The sequence below is a fragment of the Drosophila suzukii genome, chromosome 3 (genome assembly GCF_043229965.1).
Source record: "Drosophila suzukii chromosome 3, CBGP_Dsuzu_IsoJpt1.0, whole genome shotgun sequence".
In the NCBI taxonomy this organism is placed as follows: domain Eukaryota; kingdom Metazoa; phylum Arthropoda; class Insecta; order Diptera; family Drosophilidae; genus Drosophila; species Drosophila suzukii.
In genome coordinates, this window is record NC_092082.1 from 66,756,585 (window position 1) to 66,772,220 (window position 15,636).

The window sequence follows — 15,636 nt, forward strand, 5'->3', positions numbered from 1 at the left end:
TATTTTTAGTGTTTGTACTGCATCATAAACCAATGGAAAGGTGTTCTAAAAATAAAGTTATTGCAATTGTATTTGGTTCGGGCATAATTGTATTCTTGCTTAATAATTCGCGTATTAGCACGCTCCTTTGTTAAAATCCTTTGCTCACTTCCAAAGTAATTGTATTAAAAAAAATCCACCTAGTTCGGCGGAATATCCCAAAAATGTATGTAAAATGGTTTTAATGGCTTATAGTTTCTAAACGACTATAACTACAAACACGTGCTGTATGTCGCTATAAAGGTAATTAATACGCTAATACGCTGCTATACTACTTTTAAAGTTATATCATTTAGTTCTTTTTTAACTTTTTGTCAATTTTCTGAATATTGGTTCGAACGATTCAAATTTTAAAATTTATCCCTTGAAATTCCAGAACAAGCATTTGAAAGATATGGCAAAAATACTAGAAAAACGGCAAACCGTTTTAGTTCAGTAAAAGAAAAATTTCATGCTTTTTAAAACAAACTTGGGTAGAAAAATACTTATTCTATGTTAAACTTATCCAGATTAACTACCTCTTTTGGAAAAAGTCTAGCGGAAAATCTAAAGCGCCAGATTTCTTTCGGAACTTGGAGCTACGAATCCCTTAAAGCTCACTAACTTTAGATATATCAAAAAAAATTGCTCCTAGCGAGGTCCTGAAAACCAAAAAACAAAAAACACAATCCCTAAAGTCCACCTCCAATTTTCGTTGAAAAGAATGCAAACGAAGTTGTAGATGGCGCATTAGGGCTGTTAACAGCGCTGGTACAGATGGCGTGTTGGTACTCTGTTAGTTGGACTTAGGGTGGCCAGCCACGTTTGAAGAAAACTACCCCGCTATTCCCGAGACGACGTGGTATTTTCGGAAAGGGTACTATTGAGGTATTATAATTGATCAGAGCGGTCACACTTCCCACTTCGTTGAAAAAAATCGGACGCGTTCTGCGCGTTGTCCGCGTTAGAATAAAAATAAGTTTTTATCGTGGCTTTGAATATTAATTTTAAATGAGAAATATTTAATAGATAGGTAAGTGACTGCATTGGTGCAAATATTTACAACATCTTGCGGCCTATAAGTGAGATAAAAGCCACTTATTTCGCATAGACACACACATACACATACACTGACGCGTGAAAATTTCCCTGTTTTTCGGCTGCGTTGCGTTTTTTGTGTGTGCTGCTAACTTTTTTCGGCACTCGCCGCTGGCTATAAACAATGTTTTCAGCCAGTTGGTCAGTTAAAACATTCGACTAACGACCGTGCAATGCACTTTTTCGCCTGCAGCCAGCAAACGCATAGATACAGAAAAGTATTGATTTTCGTCCAAGATGGCGGACGACGAGCAATTCAGCTTGTGCTGGAACAACTTCAACACGAATTTGTCGGCTGGCTTCCACGAGTCGCTATGTCGCGGCGACCTGGTGGACGTATCGCTGGCCGCCGAGGGGCACATAGTGAAGGCCCACCGCCTGGTGTTGTCCGTCTGCTCGCCCTTCTTCCGCAAGATGTTCACCCAGATGCCGTCGAACACCCACGCCATCGGTGAGTTTTGGAGCTGCTTTCGCTGGGGACCCCTATTATAACGAACTTCCCTATTCATTCTTTCTAGTATTCCTGAACAATGTGAGCCACTCCGCGCTGAAGGACCTCATCCAATTCATGTACTGCGGCGAGGTCAACGTGAAGCAGGACGCCCTGCCCGCGTTTATTAGCACCGCGGAATCGCTGCAAATCAAGGGGCTAACGGATGTGAGTATGGATGTACATATACTGGGAACTGGGTATAGACCCTATAGCGAATCGGCGGGGGGAGGGGGGACAGCTGCGGCGGCAAAAACAACAACCCGCGCATCGCCTTTCGCGCCCAATACATACACACGCGCGAGCGTCTGTATAAGAGCATGGTTTGACTGTACCGAGAAATTTCTCGCAAGCCAAATGCCAAAAGGCAAGCGTGTTAGAGCGGGACAACCGTAGGTGTTGTGCGCGCTGCATTTGTCTCGCTCTCTCCTGTACGGCAACGGCTGGGTGGTTGTTTTTGTTTCGCAGCGAATTCGGTGCCAAAGCATAAACATTAATTTGTACCGGAGATAAAAAAAACGATAAAACTTTCAGTTGGAAACAAGCTTATCCTGATTATTTTCGTTAGTACTTGTAATACAAGACTTTTATATCTGAGTAATAATTTTTAAATATTTTCGGTAAACAATTCTTTTATATCTTTAATTCAGCTTATAGTTTACAAAAGTTCACTTAAAAAACAAAATATACATATGCTCAAATCTTTTTTAAGCTCGGGAACCCTAGAAAACGGATTAAAATAAACTAAGAATCTAAAAAAATTAAAAAGATCGAAGTATTTGCCAGTCCCTTTCAGTTATAAAAATTTTATCTTATCAGGGTACACATAGAATCCGTTAGATTTTTGGAACATTTGGTTTGGCAATAGGCAATGTTTTAATTATTTATCCGCGGTTTGGAGTATTTGTGTAGAAATATAAAGAGGAATAGCTGTTTATAGGAGAATCCAAGATATCCCTATTAATTACCTTTCCGAAATTTCCTCTTTTCAGAACGATCCTGCGCCGCAGCCACCGCAAGAGCCAAGCCCGCCGCCAGCAGCACCTCATGTACAACAACAGCAAATACCGGCTCAGCGGGTTCAGCGCCAGCAGCCACGAGCCTCCGCCCGCTACAAGATCGAGACCGTGGACGACGGACTGGGCGACGACGCCAAGGGCACCACCCAGATCGTCATCCAGACCACGGCCGCACCCCAAGCCACCATTGTACAACAGCAGCAGCCGCAGCAACAGCAGGCGACGCAGCAGATCCAGTCGCAGCAGCAGCTGCAGACGGGAACCACAACGACGGCGACGCTGGTGTCGACAAACAAACGTCCCGCCCGATCCTCCCTGACCACCGCCTCCTCCAGCGCCGGCGTGAAGCGCTCCAAGACCAGCGTCTCCGCCAATGTAATGGACCCCCTCGATTCGGCCACTGAAACTGGAACCACGACAACCACCCAACTGGTACCGCAGCAGATCACCGTGCAAACCGCAGTGGTCTCGGCGGCCGAGGCCAAGCTCCACCAGCAGACGCAGCAGGTCCGCCACCAGCAGCCGCAGCAGCAGGAGGAAGCCGAGTACATTGATCTCCCCATGGAATTACCCACGAAATCGGAACCTGACTACTCTGAGGACCATGGCGATGCCGCCGGCGACGGCGAGGGCACCTATGTGGAGGACGATGCCTACGGGGACATGCGCTACGACGACAGCTACTTCACGGAGAACGAGGATGCGGGCAACCAGTCGGCGGCGAATACGAGCGGCGGCGGAGTGACTGCCACCACGTCCAAGGCGGTCGCCAAGCAACAGTCGCAGAACTACAGTGACTCCTCGTTTGTCGACACCAGCGCGGATCAGGGCAACACAGAGGCGCAAGGTTGGTTGAACTCCCCCCGTAAATATGGCCAACTGCCATTAGTTATAAATAGTATTTAGAAAAGGACTTGGTTTCCGCCTGCGAAATGTAAACATTACAAAATACCTTTACTAAGGTGTACTTTTAAAGTACCATTTCTAAGCCAATACTTTGCCAGCGGAGGTCATGACCTTTTAAAATCTAGTAAAGTGCGTTTAAATTTGACTTGACGCAAATTTAAGCTATACTTCACTGACCTTAGTCAATAGATAGTTAAGTAAGCCTGTGCTCTATTATAAAACGCGAAAGAACACATGGCAGATCTGCTGTCTAAAGCATATTACTAAATGCTAAGACGGCAGGATCACGCGGTCTTTTATAAATTTGGTTAAAAAGGTGAGTAGAGTGTTGTAATTCCATGAAGCTGTCAAGACGAAACTAATGTTGAAACTGCAACCTGGAACCTCCTGAAGAACTACAATAACACAAGGTAAAACCAGTAGCCGTAGAATGTTTTCTCCATATATATTTTCTTAAATTTCAGGTATTTTACGATTGAAAATTTTGTTTAAATTTTTTGGGCTGAACGCGCAAAGGGAAGTAAAATCTTGCTTCATCAGAGCGTTATTACAGAGCATGCGCGATGTTGTTTTGATAATAGTTCTCTGTTGAAGCTTAGATTTGTTGTGGCCAGTGGTTTTTAGAAGCCCCATCCCCATACCCAAGATGTTGCTTAGACTTGTCGAAGCAACGTAAAAGCTTGCTGACACATTTCTAGCAACGGCATTAATTGCCGAGTCTTAAAAGTTACTTTACTAGCAAAATATAATAGTGCATTGTTTTTGGTTTTTTTTTTTCAATTGTGTTATTCATGTGGAAAAATAGGTCGGCGAGTGTTGCCGTTTTATAATTCAGCCAAAATTTGGAAAGTACATAAAGTAAAACGGGGTATTAGTTTCAGATTCCGTCTACCTGCCTAAATTTCCAATATTTTTCCTATACGAAACATTTCAAAAGGTGGGAAGTCGAATGTAGGTGGCAGCTCGGCTTAGTTTTGCTCTTAAGTAATGCATGCAGCTGGAATTATTTTATATAAATGTAGGCAAATCGTGTTTTGTCGCATAAGAATGAATTTTTATATATGTATGCCTAGAAGCACACATTTGTAGTTAACACGCCGCAAAAAATAGATTCTTGTGTCTGTGCTGCAAGTTTCTTTAAAATTCTCGGAAAGCGGGTAGTCGAAAGATAGGATATTTTTTATTGAACGTTTAGAGAGATTTATTTAATAATTCAGCTTTAATATGCGAAATATACTATTTGTACTTGTTATTTAAGGTTAACGATCCTATAAATATTGGATACTGAATAAATTACGCTAAATAAAATTTTAGATATACAAATATTTTCGAATGTCTGGTACAATTAGATTGTTCGTTTATTTAACTATGCAGTGTAGAGGTGTCACATAAATCGCAGACTTGTAAAATTTAAATTAATGCACATAAAAACCGAGACCAAGTGACGTTAAGCGATTTCTGTGGCACTCGTGTATATTAAAACTGTTGTTCCTAAGATCGTATATATAATATCAAGGTTTCTATCAATATTCGAATAGAGCCAAATAAACAATTATCGCAAAGAATTCAAAGTTGTATTGAATCTGGAAATGCTGTTTATATAGCCCTAACTTTGGGGCGTTGCCACTTTCTGGCAGCCCTGCTAGGAATGGTAGCCCTGAAATTGGAAGAGTGGCAACACTGTTGAAAACCATTCAGAAAAACCAAGCCAAATTTGTTTTGTTTTGTTAAATTACTATAAAAGAATTAGTATGTTCTGTTTTGTTCATAAATTAGTAATTTCTTTACTGTGAAAAAGTGTGCTTTTGGTGTTAAGCTAAGATGTCAAGTGATAGGGGTGATAAAATGGATGAAGCCCCCCTCTTTACAGTGCCTGGTGTTTTTCTACCCTTGTGTTTTGTGATAATTCCAACTTGAAACCCAAGCTATGTGAATCCAGAAGATAATGCTCCTGTAAGTTGTAGAATGTCTTGTTTTCAGGTCCAGTTAGTACTGTACCATCATACTCATGGGTCCTACGGTTAGCTGTCTGCCAATAAACTGCTTTTAGCCAAAGTCTTAACTAAACGTTGTTTTATTTCGCCGATCCTAGCTTAGCGCTTAAGCCTTACATATTTACTTTGTAGATTAGGTCTAAACTTTGGTAATACTTTGCCCACTAAACCAACTTCCCCGCCTTCTCTTCACCCCTCTTTGTTTTCGGTTTACTTCGCGCCACTTGCAGATACGGAGATCAGTTTCATCCGGAGCCAGAAGAAGAATGCCCAGCTGGTCTACCGGGACTACATCTACAACAAGAAACTTACCCAGGCCAATGGACAGACCACCTGGCGGTGTGCGGATGTCCTCAAGCTGCGCTGCAAGGCGGTGGTCATCACCCGGAATGGTAGCTTTGTCGACGCCCGCCGCCAGCACAACCACTCGTCCCACGCGTCGAGGATTGGCCAACGGCAGCTCTACAAGGTGGAGCAGGAACTGGAGGAGTACATTGAGATCTGCACGTCGAATCCGAAGATCTCACAGTACCTGGGCAGCAGCAATATCATTGTGACCGCCAAAGACGGCAAAGACTGCAAGCTCTTTCTGCCCGCCGCCGAGGCCACCGAGATCGAAATGCAGGCCCTGGTTGACGCTGCGGAAGAGGAGGAGGAACTGCAGGCCGAGGCGGATGAGCATCGGGCACAGCAGCGGGACCGAGAACGGGAGGCTAGGTGGCAGGCGGAGGAAGCCAAACGCCGTTCCCTGCTGAAGACCAAGCCCCTCTAGGAGTTGTCAACTAGCACCTAAGATTGTATTAGTCTCGAAGTGGGCCGATTTCTTAAAAGAACTAACAGCCAAACTGGAAGCAATCAATCGATTTTCTCGGAGGCTTTAGAGCTGGTATCATATTGACTCTTATGATAGATCTGATATTTTTTTAGGTCTATCATAAGATTTCTTAGTTAATTTCAAAAGAAGTCAGTTAATTGTTCATTTTTGTGCTTATATCATGTGCACTTCATCAAGTTTGTAAACTGTATTGGGGCATTCTCGCAACTAGTGGTAGGTTTTTAAGTAAACATTTTACCTTAAGTTGCCAACATATAATTTAAGTATGTAAATTTTGACAAAGATTACCTATACGTTGCCAAGATTTGCCTAAATATTCATAGGATTCTTAATTATTATGTCAACCAAACATGATACTAGTTTTATAATGGTTCAAGACAACTTCAGCAAATCGGCCCTCCCACTCGAACTTAGATTAAGACTTTTCTGACTTCTGTAAACGTAATTCGTACTTACCCCCTAATAAACTGAGACCAAAACAAAGGATGGCGCTCATTTTGGAAAGGGCCACTCCATAAATTTTAGCCCTCATCCCAAATATAGAGCACTGACTAACCATTCAAACTTTTAATTTGCAGATCTCAACAAGCTGGTCTTCATAGAGAGCCCCTGGTCGACGCCGTGTCTGGTGCTGAATGGCTACATGTACAACTGCCACAGTCGCAAGAGCAACAAACAGTACTGGCGCTGTCACAACTACTCGAAGAAGGTGCACGAATTGCGCTGTCGATCTCGATGTGTTCTGGAGAACGGTCAGCTGAAGAGCATAACGGGAGGACTTCATAACCACGAGCCGCATACGGAGAAGATCCAGAAGATCATTCAGCGGAACAAAATGGCAGCGATTAGTACCGGCAGGAAGCTTTCCAGAACCCACAGCTTCACACAACAGCAGCTCGAGGAGCCAAAAGAAGAGTTTATCGATGAACACCAGCTGGCCAGCGATGCGGCCACCTTGCAGCTGTCGGATCACGAACTGATGCACGCCTCCATGATGCTCATGCACGAATAGCTGGGCTACCGGGCAAAACAGTCCACCTGGTCTCTGCAGTGCAATGTAGTTACTAAGTAACAGCTATGGAAAGTACATATCTAGGAAGAGGATTATGTCTATATGGTCGGTTATTTCCCTGCTTGCCTGGGTGTGCATTTTTTATTGTTAACAGGTATTACTATGATCTAGAAATCAAATGAACAGAATTTAATTTGAAGTATAGCGTATAAGATTGTGAATATAGCTGTAAGCCTCTAATTTTATTTTTTTAATAATGGATCATGTTACCAATGAAGGATTTTGCATAACAAAATGAAGCCTTCAAAAGATGGTGTGAAATAAAGATCTGAACTCATGTAATCTATCGTGCTTCGTTCTGATCTATTTGCAGCTAAAATTTTGAAAAGTAAGTGTTATTCCTGTGTCTATCTACTAACTCAGTATTTTAATTTCAGTGCTCACCTACGACGACCGAGGAAAACTTGTCTACGAGGGATTCACATTCACATGCCACACCAGGAATCCAGAAAAATGTTTGGCCTTCTGGCGTTGCTCCATGTACAAAAAGGTGCACTGCACTTCGGCGCTGACCACCCACATTAAATCAATAAAATCAATCCGCGGATTTCACAATCATAAGCCACCCGAACGGCTCAAGACATTTGTCCCCAGAGTCGTTGATTGGAAGTCTCGCCTTGATAAAAAGGGAAATTAAAATGTAAGTGCAACTACCTTAAGTAGATACATGTAGCTGACATGACTTTGGCAGGAATTCTAAAATTTAAATTTAATGTGTATTTTAATTTTCTTTCAGATAGTGTTCAAAGTAAAGCTTAACTTACAAACTGGACCAATTCCCTTGGATATATGGATTTATAACTATGAATTTGAATAAACGTTGAAATAGCTATCTAATATTCATCGACCCTTTTTCTTTATACTCCGTACAGATTTTTTTCTCATTGTAATTAACTTTATTTTGCTGAGTAATTCATTGTCGAACTAAATTGTATTTTATTCTTCTACGCTTTTACAGGTGTTAGGGTTGTACAAATAATACAACCTATTCAAAAAGTTCGACATAATCGAGTGGGAAAATTTCTACCCGCGGTCCGCTTGGTTGCCGAAAAAGTGATTAGTGTGGAGCCCGCACGTAAGCTGAACTTGAAGAACCCGGACAACATAATCCGCACCGCGTCCAATCAGCACAACTTTGTGCATGTGGGATTGCCTCGCTTGAAGGGAAAATGTGTTAACTGCCTTAAAAACAACAGGACAGGGCTTAGACGGATCAACACACTCTGTGACACATGCCCAGGAAGCAACTGGATGTGCGAACCCTGCTTCGAGGATCTACACTCCTCCAGGACATAATGATATTATATTAGTTTAAATACTAATTTGAATTGTTTAATTTCAGCGACAACCTAACCCCTTCATAAAAGATAACACTGTACACAAAAATGTAACCGCAGTTTGGATTTCATATTCTGAAAGTGCTCATCAAAATGAGTAAATCCCAATTTTGGGTTTTTCTGGTCTATCTCGTATTTTATTCTGATGTTATGTCCAAATTGCGGTTTGACTTACACAACCATAAAAATCTAACAGTGGAAATTTATTTTATTGAGCTTCGTTTTGTACTGTAAACTACGGAAAACTGTATTTTAACTTTCTATTTTCAACCTATTGCCAATACGCACATGTCGAAATAAAAATCTTAATTCAGGGAACTAGTTCTCATTTGGCTTAATATTATCTAATACTTAGATATTGAATCCTTGCAGATATCGGGACACGTATTCATATTTTGCGACCAAAGGTTCCTGCCGGAAAAGAACAATCATTACGGGGCACTCCAAAATTAACAATGGATGCGACAAAAAAGCTTACGAGCTGTAGGTTTGACCGTATGGAAAATCTAGTTAACACCTCCTGGAATCAGCATTATCTTGTGCTGGTCGGACCTAGAGCATGTGGACAATGTGTCAGTTGTCTTAAGGCCGGCAGGAAGAACCTGAAAAAAGTCAAAACTTTTTGCATCACATGCCCGGGGGGTGCTTGGATGTGCTTTTCGTGTTTCAATATAATACATGGTACGGAGAAAGCAGAAAACTCTTCACCCTCGAAGCTCATCAAAGAGGGCTTTATATATATCAATTAAATTCTTCAATTGATTATAATGTTTGAATCATTTCGAAAGTCATCAGCATTTTTATTTATGGCGGTAAAAATCTTACGCGTTTCGGTATCCGAAACAAGTTATATCTATCAATAAAAAAATATACTTTATGAGCTATAACTCGTTGTTTAGAAGATATGGAAAATATATCAATCTACCTATGGTTAGTTAAGAAATCTCGTATCTTAAATAGTTTAAAAAGAAGACAAACATTTGGCTGAATGTGTTAATCAAAAATTAAGGTTATTGCAAAAACGGTTGGCTATAACACACATTTTCAGGGCAAACTAAAAAAAATATATTTTAAAAGTGATATGATTAAAACGGCTTTTAAAATTTAAATACAAAATTTAGGTTCTTCATCTTCAGTAATAGTTTGCTTATATTATAAACAAATAGTCTGATAAGATCATTCTTCGCATTACAAAAATCATATGAACCACATTGAAAAGGAATTAATCGTATTTCAATACTAGAAAGCCCCTAGTAAAAAGTTGGCTGTGTTGCTAGTTACTCTCAATTACTTTCCAGATTTCATCCTTTGACGATGTCGTCCTCGTTCTTTCTTCGTCGGCGAAAGATCGTGATTGTGGGGGGCATGCAGCACTTCCAGGCGATTGTTCTTCGTGGTGCGGATGCGGGCACGACACTTTGTGGTGGAGCGGGTGGCACAGATCCACTTGGTTCCGCGGCCGTTCTCCATGAACTTCACGTAGCTGTGGCCGCCGTAGTTCAGCTTGATGGACTCACGCTGACCCTTGCTGAAGTAAAATTGGGGAGCTTCACCTGGAAGAAAAAGTGTGTGATCCGGTTGGTTAGTAAGGTGCGATTTAGGTTGGAGAGTACTCAAACTGCAGCTGAAGAAGTTTCGTGGACTCTAAAACGATTCAAATGCACTGTTTTGGGCTTACGTTTATTACATTTACATACATATATTTAAGTTTTTATAAGCTGAATCATAATTGCTAACTTAGCTTGTCCGTCTAAGGGAGTAAAACGAGTCGAGTCGACAGAAAGTACAGAAATTAATCTATAGAAGATTCTCAGAAATGTCATATGAAATTATGCATCTATTATCAAAGGGGAAGTTCGGAAAATAAAATAAAATAAAAATATTTGTGTCTTAAATAATAGTTAAAGTGTTTTATATAGGTTAATAACTGTAATTAGCCTTCTTTAAATTCAATAAAAGAATCTAGCTCTTAGTACGTGGCAAGTTAAAAAATTATGGTGCTTCGAATTTTCTATGGAGTAAAATCTGACCCTGCGATTTTTCCTCAAGAAAAAATCCAGTCATCTTCGTAAAATGTTGGCATTCACTTCCGTCGACTGACCACTCGCGTGGCTCCCACAATGCCCGTGACATCCGCTACGATTTCCTCGTACTTCAGATGCATTCCCAGCTCACTGACATCAATCGTGGCCGGAGATTCGTCCTCGAGCATGGCTCCAGCATTGGTCAGGATGGCATCGCTGGTCAGCTGAATGTCTTGTTGCTGCTGGGACTGCTGCAGCTGCTGCTGTTGCCTGGATGCTGTGGTGGTGACCATCTTGGCAATTGTCTCCACAGGCGGCACTCGACGCACGCGCTTCTTGCGCCGCACAATCTCCTCGTGCGTGTGGAATCGGTTAAGCGGACAGACGACATCGTTGATGGTGAAGACGCGGGAGCGACACTTCTGGTTCCACCACTGGTTGCAGCGCCAGAAGCGCTTCTCCTCCCCCGAAGATAGCTTCAGCGTCTTCTCGAAGATGAACGGCTGCCCGCCGTAGATCAGTTGCATTCTTCCCCGGGAAGTGGCCGAGTAGATGGCCACGCTGCTTTCTGTGGACGAAGAGGGTACACATTGTGATTAGTAAATTGTCAACTGCTAAATTATTCGCTACAACTACAAATTAAGAGGCGGTGTAGTGCTGTTTGCCAATTCATGGCGCGTTTATATTTCGCTCAGCTTAAAATCTATTTATTCTGTTTATATTGGCGCTTCGTAGGCGGATGATTGTGCTCCGGCTGGGACAGACAAACCTTGTACCGCCCGTTCTTGAGCTTAGTGATGAGAAAGCGAGCGTTGCACGGGCTTCTTCCGTTGCGACGACTACGGCAGTGCCAGTATGTGGTGTTTCCGTGAGTGTTGCTTTTGGTATAGACATATTTGTTAAACAAGAGCTGTATGGTCTTTTTCTGACTGCGAATGGTTTGAATGTTGGGAATGAAGTGCATAACGTTTCCGTCTCCGTCATATACCATGTCTACTGGCAAGTTCTTCTGGAAACCTGTAAAATAAAATGTATATTTAAATTAGTAATGGTCAGAAAAACTAAAATATAATTTGTGGGCTTACAGACTAAATATAGAGAAATAAAGCAACTAAATGTTATATATTAGAAAGAAAATTGTAACGTTTCAAATTAAGTGTAAATTATAAAGATGTCTTTGGTTTTTGTAAATTTTTAATAAATTACAATTGTAAAATTCTTTGGGAATTCTTCTAGCTTTGATTCGTTTCAAAGCTAATGGCAATGATGACCTTAAATTCCGCACACTTTAAACACTTCACCTAAAATTTTTCCCGTATTCGATCAAATCGGAGATCATGGTAGTCCTAGCAACGTTTTTCTACATTTTTATCGATCGTGTGTTAACGCAGAGTGGATTCCTCTCGAGGCAAAGTTTCCGGTCATCCACGTGAGCGTCCATTTTCTGTATGGTGTACATTGTGGGATGCGTATGCAGGTTGCTGGTTACGTGGATAACATCCCCTCCTCTGGTGATACGGGTGACAAGGCGAGCTCGGCACTTGGCCTTGTGATACATAGAACACTTCCAGTCTCGACTCTTTTGGCCTTCCCTCAACTTTTCATTGGGCGTGTAGGTGTTTCCTTCGTGGTAAACGAGATCGGTGCCTCTGTTGGAGCGCACATACTGCGCTAGCCTGGAGTTATCTGCAAAAAAATCAACAAATTCAGTTAGTGGACGGTCTACGGTTTCAATTAAAATGTTAACATGTAAGGGCAGAATGGCGTTTTATGGGTAGTGAAAAGCAGGCGAACATTTTTCAACGGAAACCGTTTGTTTATTCCTTAAGACAGCTTTGGTACCTGCTACTTCTTAGAGATACGTCCGCACACCACATCTTTGCGGCTGTGATTGTGGCCCTCGTGCCTCATCCGCACTTTGTTCGTGTCCCTATTTACAATGGCCCGGGCCCGGCAATTGCTGCGAAAGTTGGCGCACTTCAAGTACGTGCGACGGAGATTCGTAGTGCCGATCACAAAGCGGTAGCCATCGATGATCGTAAATCCGTTCTGTTTATAAACACTACGATGCCGGGAACCTGTTAAGAAATCGCCACAGTGGGTAAGTCACAAATGGTAAGGAATGTTTAAAGCTTAATACTATATTAAATGTATGGGTTATTGCGCTGATTAATAAGGCGATGTTTTTGTGAACGGAATGATCCGCTTAAAACTAGTGCTCAGGTTATGAAAAATAGACTGTAGGTTTAGAGTTTAGCCAGCGTTAGAGTTAAATACATAAATGATTAGTTGAATTCAACAACCAAATGAGTAGTGTTTCCTTTCACCAAAATGTAACAATGTGATAACAAAGAGATATACATTAAGACTAATGAGCTTAAACTAACAATTGTCGATCCAGGATTAGGAGCATAGCTAGCTGCTGCTCCTCTTGCCAGGTCGCTTCCGACTCCGCTTGTGCAATTTGAAGGAATCCGCCGGATGGTTGTGGTGCCGGTGGCTCAGCTTGATGCCGGTGGTACTTTCCGGATTGGTGACGCATCTCGCCGGGCAGCGGAGCGCACTGTTGCTGTTCTTGGAGCAGACCCAGTTGATGCTGTTCCGGTACTTGCGCTCCACGGAGTACATGTGCCCCTGATAGATCAGGTTCTTACCGCCACGGCGATTGGCCACCAGTTGATAGCATGCTGCAAGTAGTGGGAGAGATTAGTGAAAAGGCCTCCTGTGATTGTCTTAGGGACACTACAGAAACTACAACGGCAGGAGAGGCGGAAGATGGCTTTTTGCTCAACGGAAACACCTTTATTGGACTAATGAGATGGCACAGGTAGTTCGTAACTTATGGATGGTTGTGGAGCCCACGGAGAGCCGAGATCCGATTGGACTTGGTCACCACGCGGGCGGAGCACTTGATGTACTTGCAGCGCAGCTTGACGCACTCCCAGTAGCAGACGTCCTTGATCCGGCGGTTAAGGGTGAAAGGCTTCCCGTCGATGGTCAGCAGGTTGTTGCCCCGATTGCTCCTGGTGAAGCTCACCTCCAGGTGGTCGAAGTTCTGCTTGCGGTGGCTGGCCAGCGTCTTCCTCTTCCTGGAAACCAGCAGGGGGAGGTGCACTTTGAAGTCATCCTCCAGTTCGTCTGCAAGACACAATTTGGAGTGGGAGGAACGGGTATTGATTAGGAGGCTCTGACAACTGGACAGCCCAAGATGATCCGCCAAATAATATATGCCTGCGCCGCCATACTTTCTGTACTTTATTAACATTGCATTTGCATTGCAATTTCACATTTTTCTTAACAATTGTACACAAAAATTGCAATACTTTTACTGAAATTGGAGGAGGCGTCGTTGGGTTTTTTTTCTTCTTCATCACAAGACACTCAAGCGCCTTTTTTTGGGAGGCGGGCTTTTCTTTCACAGTGGGGATTCCACCAACACTATGCACTTATTCCGGGATGTTTCCCTTTTGTATTGCACCTTTTGTTTAACAATTTAACAATTTGCTAAATTCGCTTGCATTTTTTTCACAACCGTGCTGTGGCGACATTTTTGCAGAGTGGCCGGATCAAGCCTACAAATCCAGGGCTGAAACAGCGCGAGTACAGTAGCTACTGGTGAGGCCAGATGTATCGTGTATATAAATTATTAATTTATTATTATCATTTATTCCAGCCAAGAAATTCTTAATATTATAATTATTATTAAAAATATATTTCAAACTGTAATAAAAGTAAAATATTTAGAACACAACTTTTTGTTGTCCTAAGTAAAGGTTACTTAAGTTAAACTATACAGAAACCAGAAAAAAAAGCAAATTTGGTAAATTTTACTAGAATGTATCTTATTAATTTAACAAATGTTTTGGATTTATTAATATTAAATATGAAGACTTGATTTTGTTCAAGAAACATTTGAGTACCCCCTCCAAAGTCTCACTGTACCTCCAGTGCAACCCTGGTTATCTGCTGCCATATCATTTTTAACTTTTTGTGACTCGTGGGCGTGCTGACATAAATAATTAAGGCTTTTTTGTGTGAAATTGAGCAATGAAAGTGATTAATAATAGGGCATACTGCCCAGAAAACACCCACGGCTGAAATGTGCTGCAAGTGTAGGCGAATGCTTAATAATTTAAACGAAATAAAGTCCCCTTTTAAGAACCGCATGAACTGTGTTTTATTTTGTTTATGTTTTCGGTGGTCTCCTAAAAGCAAAGTGTATTGATTGTTTTTGCCATAATGTGCCATTGCAGAAGTCCCAAAGGAGGACACTGAGGTGCCCAAGCCCGTGGAGAACTCCAAGAAACCGGTCACAGATGGGACGGAAAAAACGCCCCGCGACGAGGATGCCATTCCCCTGTTCGACGGCAGTCGCCTCTTTGTGTCCAAGGCTGCTCTGGCCAAGGCCTACATCCCCATGCCGGCCATCTACACGTTCCGGGTGATGGATCTGGTGATTGGCAAGGAGAAGCTGGCGCTCATGGCCCAGCGGAACGAGGCCACCGACAAGGATCTGCTGCAGGACGTCATAAGTACATAATAGAGGCTTTACCCGTAACTCTTACCCGTATCACATCCTATCTTTGCAGCCCATGTGTGCCAAGTTTTTGCCCTGCGCGGCGAACAGCTTACCTCATCCGCAGTCCAGCAGTTCATTGACCACAAGCTGTCCACTCTTAAAGTCATGGTGGTCAAGCCCGGGCAGTAGATTATATTGTTTGTTGCGTTTGTAAACTGAAAATAAATGCCTGTAACAGAACTTCTCCTCCCACCTCTTGTGCAGTAGCTAGTTACCACAGCCGGAACTCCAAAAATAACCCCAACTAATGTCTGTGAACCTCCT

At 42.3% G+C, this 15,636-nt stretch overlaps 8 protein-coding genes across 33 annotated transcripts in view; 1 reads left to right on the plus strand and 7 right to left on the minus strand.

Moving 5' to 3' along the window:
* The first annotated feature begins 893 nt into the window (after positions 1-893).
* Positions 894-15,636, plus strand: part of LOC108013859 (modifier of mdg4) — a 30,271-nt gene continuing 15,528 nt past the window's right edge. For 13 of the 25 annotated variants that reach the window (XM_036816681.3, XM_036816676.3, XM_036816678.3 and 10 more), the window contains exons 1-4: positions 894-1,051; positions 1,310-1,567; positions 1,635-1,774; positions 2,599-3,472. In XM_036816681.3, the coding sequence (XP_036672576.3) occupies positions 1,354-1,567; positions 1,635-1,774; positions 2,599-3,472 (1,228 nt within the window). In that variant the 5' untranslated portion in view covers positions 894-1,051; positions 1,310-1,353. Of the gene's footprint in view, positions 1,052-1,309; positions 1,568-1,634; positions 1,775-2,598; positions 3,473-5,755; positions 6,517-6,938; positions 7,715-7,809; positions 8,073-8,168; positions 8,272-8,390; positions 9,091-9,141; positions 9,557-15,046; positions 15,326-15,382; positions 15,553-15,636 lie in introns of those variants that run through there. The other 12 variants (XM_036816684.3, XM_036816683.3, XM_017079861.4 and 9 more) reach the window with 9 other exon arrangements.
* On the minus strand, positions 9,532-10,468 carry pre-mod(mdg4)-U. Its single transcript, XM_065866487.2, has 2 exons — positions 10,448-10,468; positions 9,532-10,413 (listed from the first exon to the last, which is right to left on the minus strand). The coding sequence occupies exons 1-2, from the start codon at positions 10,466-10,468 to the stop codon at positions 10,057-10,059; spliced, it is 378 nt and encodes a 125-aa protein (XP_065722559.1). The 3' UTR covers positions 9,532-10,056.
* pre-mod(mdg4)-V lies at positions 10,429-11,382 on the minus strand. Its single transcript, XM_017084155.4, has one exon. The coding sequence runs from the start codon at positions 11,318-11,320 to the stop codon at positions 10,853-10,855; it is 468 nt and encodes a 155-aa protein (XP_016939644.4). The 5' UTR covers positions 11,321-11,382; the 3' UTR covers positions 10,429-10,852.
* Positions 11,449-11,784, minus strand: pre-mod(mdg4)-W. Its single transcript, XM_017084169.3, has one exon. The coding sequence runs from the start codon at positions 11,782-11,784 to the stop codon at positions 11,497-11,499; it is 288 nt and encodes a 95-aa protein (XP_016939658.1). The 3' UTR covers positions 11,449-11,496.
* pre-mod(mdg4)-AD lies at positions 11,626-12,589 on the minus strand. The gene is made up of 3 exons (XM_070996555.1): positions 12,541-12,589; positions 12,095-12,479; positions 11,626-11,810 (listed from the first exon to the last, which is right to left on the minus strand). The coding sequence occupies exons 1-2, from the start codon at positions 12,587-12,589 to the stop codon at positions 12,154-12,156; spliced, it is 375 nt and encodes a 124-aa protein (XP_070852656.1). The 3' UTR covers positions 11,626-11,810; positions 12,095-12,153.
* pre-mod(mdg4)-X lies at positions 12,321-14,363 on the minus strand. 2 transcript variants are annotated; one of them, XM_065866276.2, is made up of 3 exons: positions 14,117-14,363; positions 13,181-13,480; positions 12,321-12,479 (listed from the first exon to the last, which is right to left on the minus strand). In XM_065866276.2, the coding sequence occupies exon 2, from the start codon at positions 13,419-13,421 to the stop codon at positions 13,209-13,211; it is 213 nt and encodes a 70-aa protein (XP_065722348.2). In that variant the 5' UTR covers positions 13,422-13,480; positions 14,117-14,363; the 3' UTR covers positions 12,321-12,479; positions 13,181-13,208. The 2 variants fall into 2 exon arrangements, with proteins under 2 accessions (XP_065722348.2, XP_016939660.3); XM_017084171.3 differs by lacking the exon at positions 12,321-12,479 and adding an exon at positions 12,658-12,871 and having other exon boundaries at positions 14,117-14,349.
* pre-mod(mdg4)-AE lies at positions 12,639-13,156 on the minus strand. Its single transcript, XM_070996556.1, has 2 exons — positions 13,132-13,156; positions 12,639-12,871 (listed from the first exon to the last, which is right to left on the minus strand). Exons 1-2 carry the CDS (start codon positions 13,154-13,156, stop codon positions 12,639-12,641), a joined length of 258 nt encoding a protein of 85 aa, XP_070852657.1.
* On the minus strand, positions 13,574-14,117 carry pre-mod(mdg4)-Y. Its single transcript, XM_065866278.2, has one exon. It carries the CDS (start codon positions 14,056-14,058, stop codon positions 13,633-13,635), a length of 426 nt encoding a protein of 141 aa, XP_065722350.2. The 5' UTR covers positions 14,059-14,117; the 3' UTR covers positions 13,574-13,632.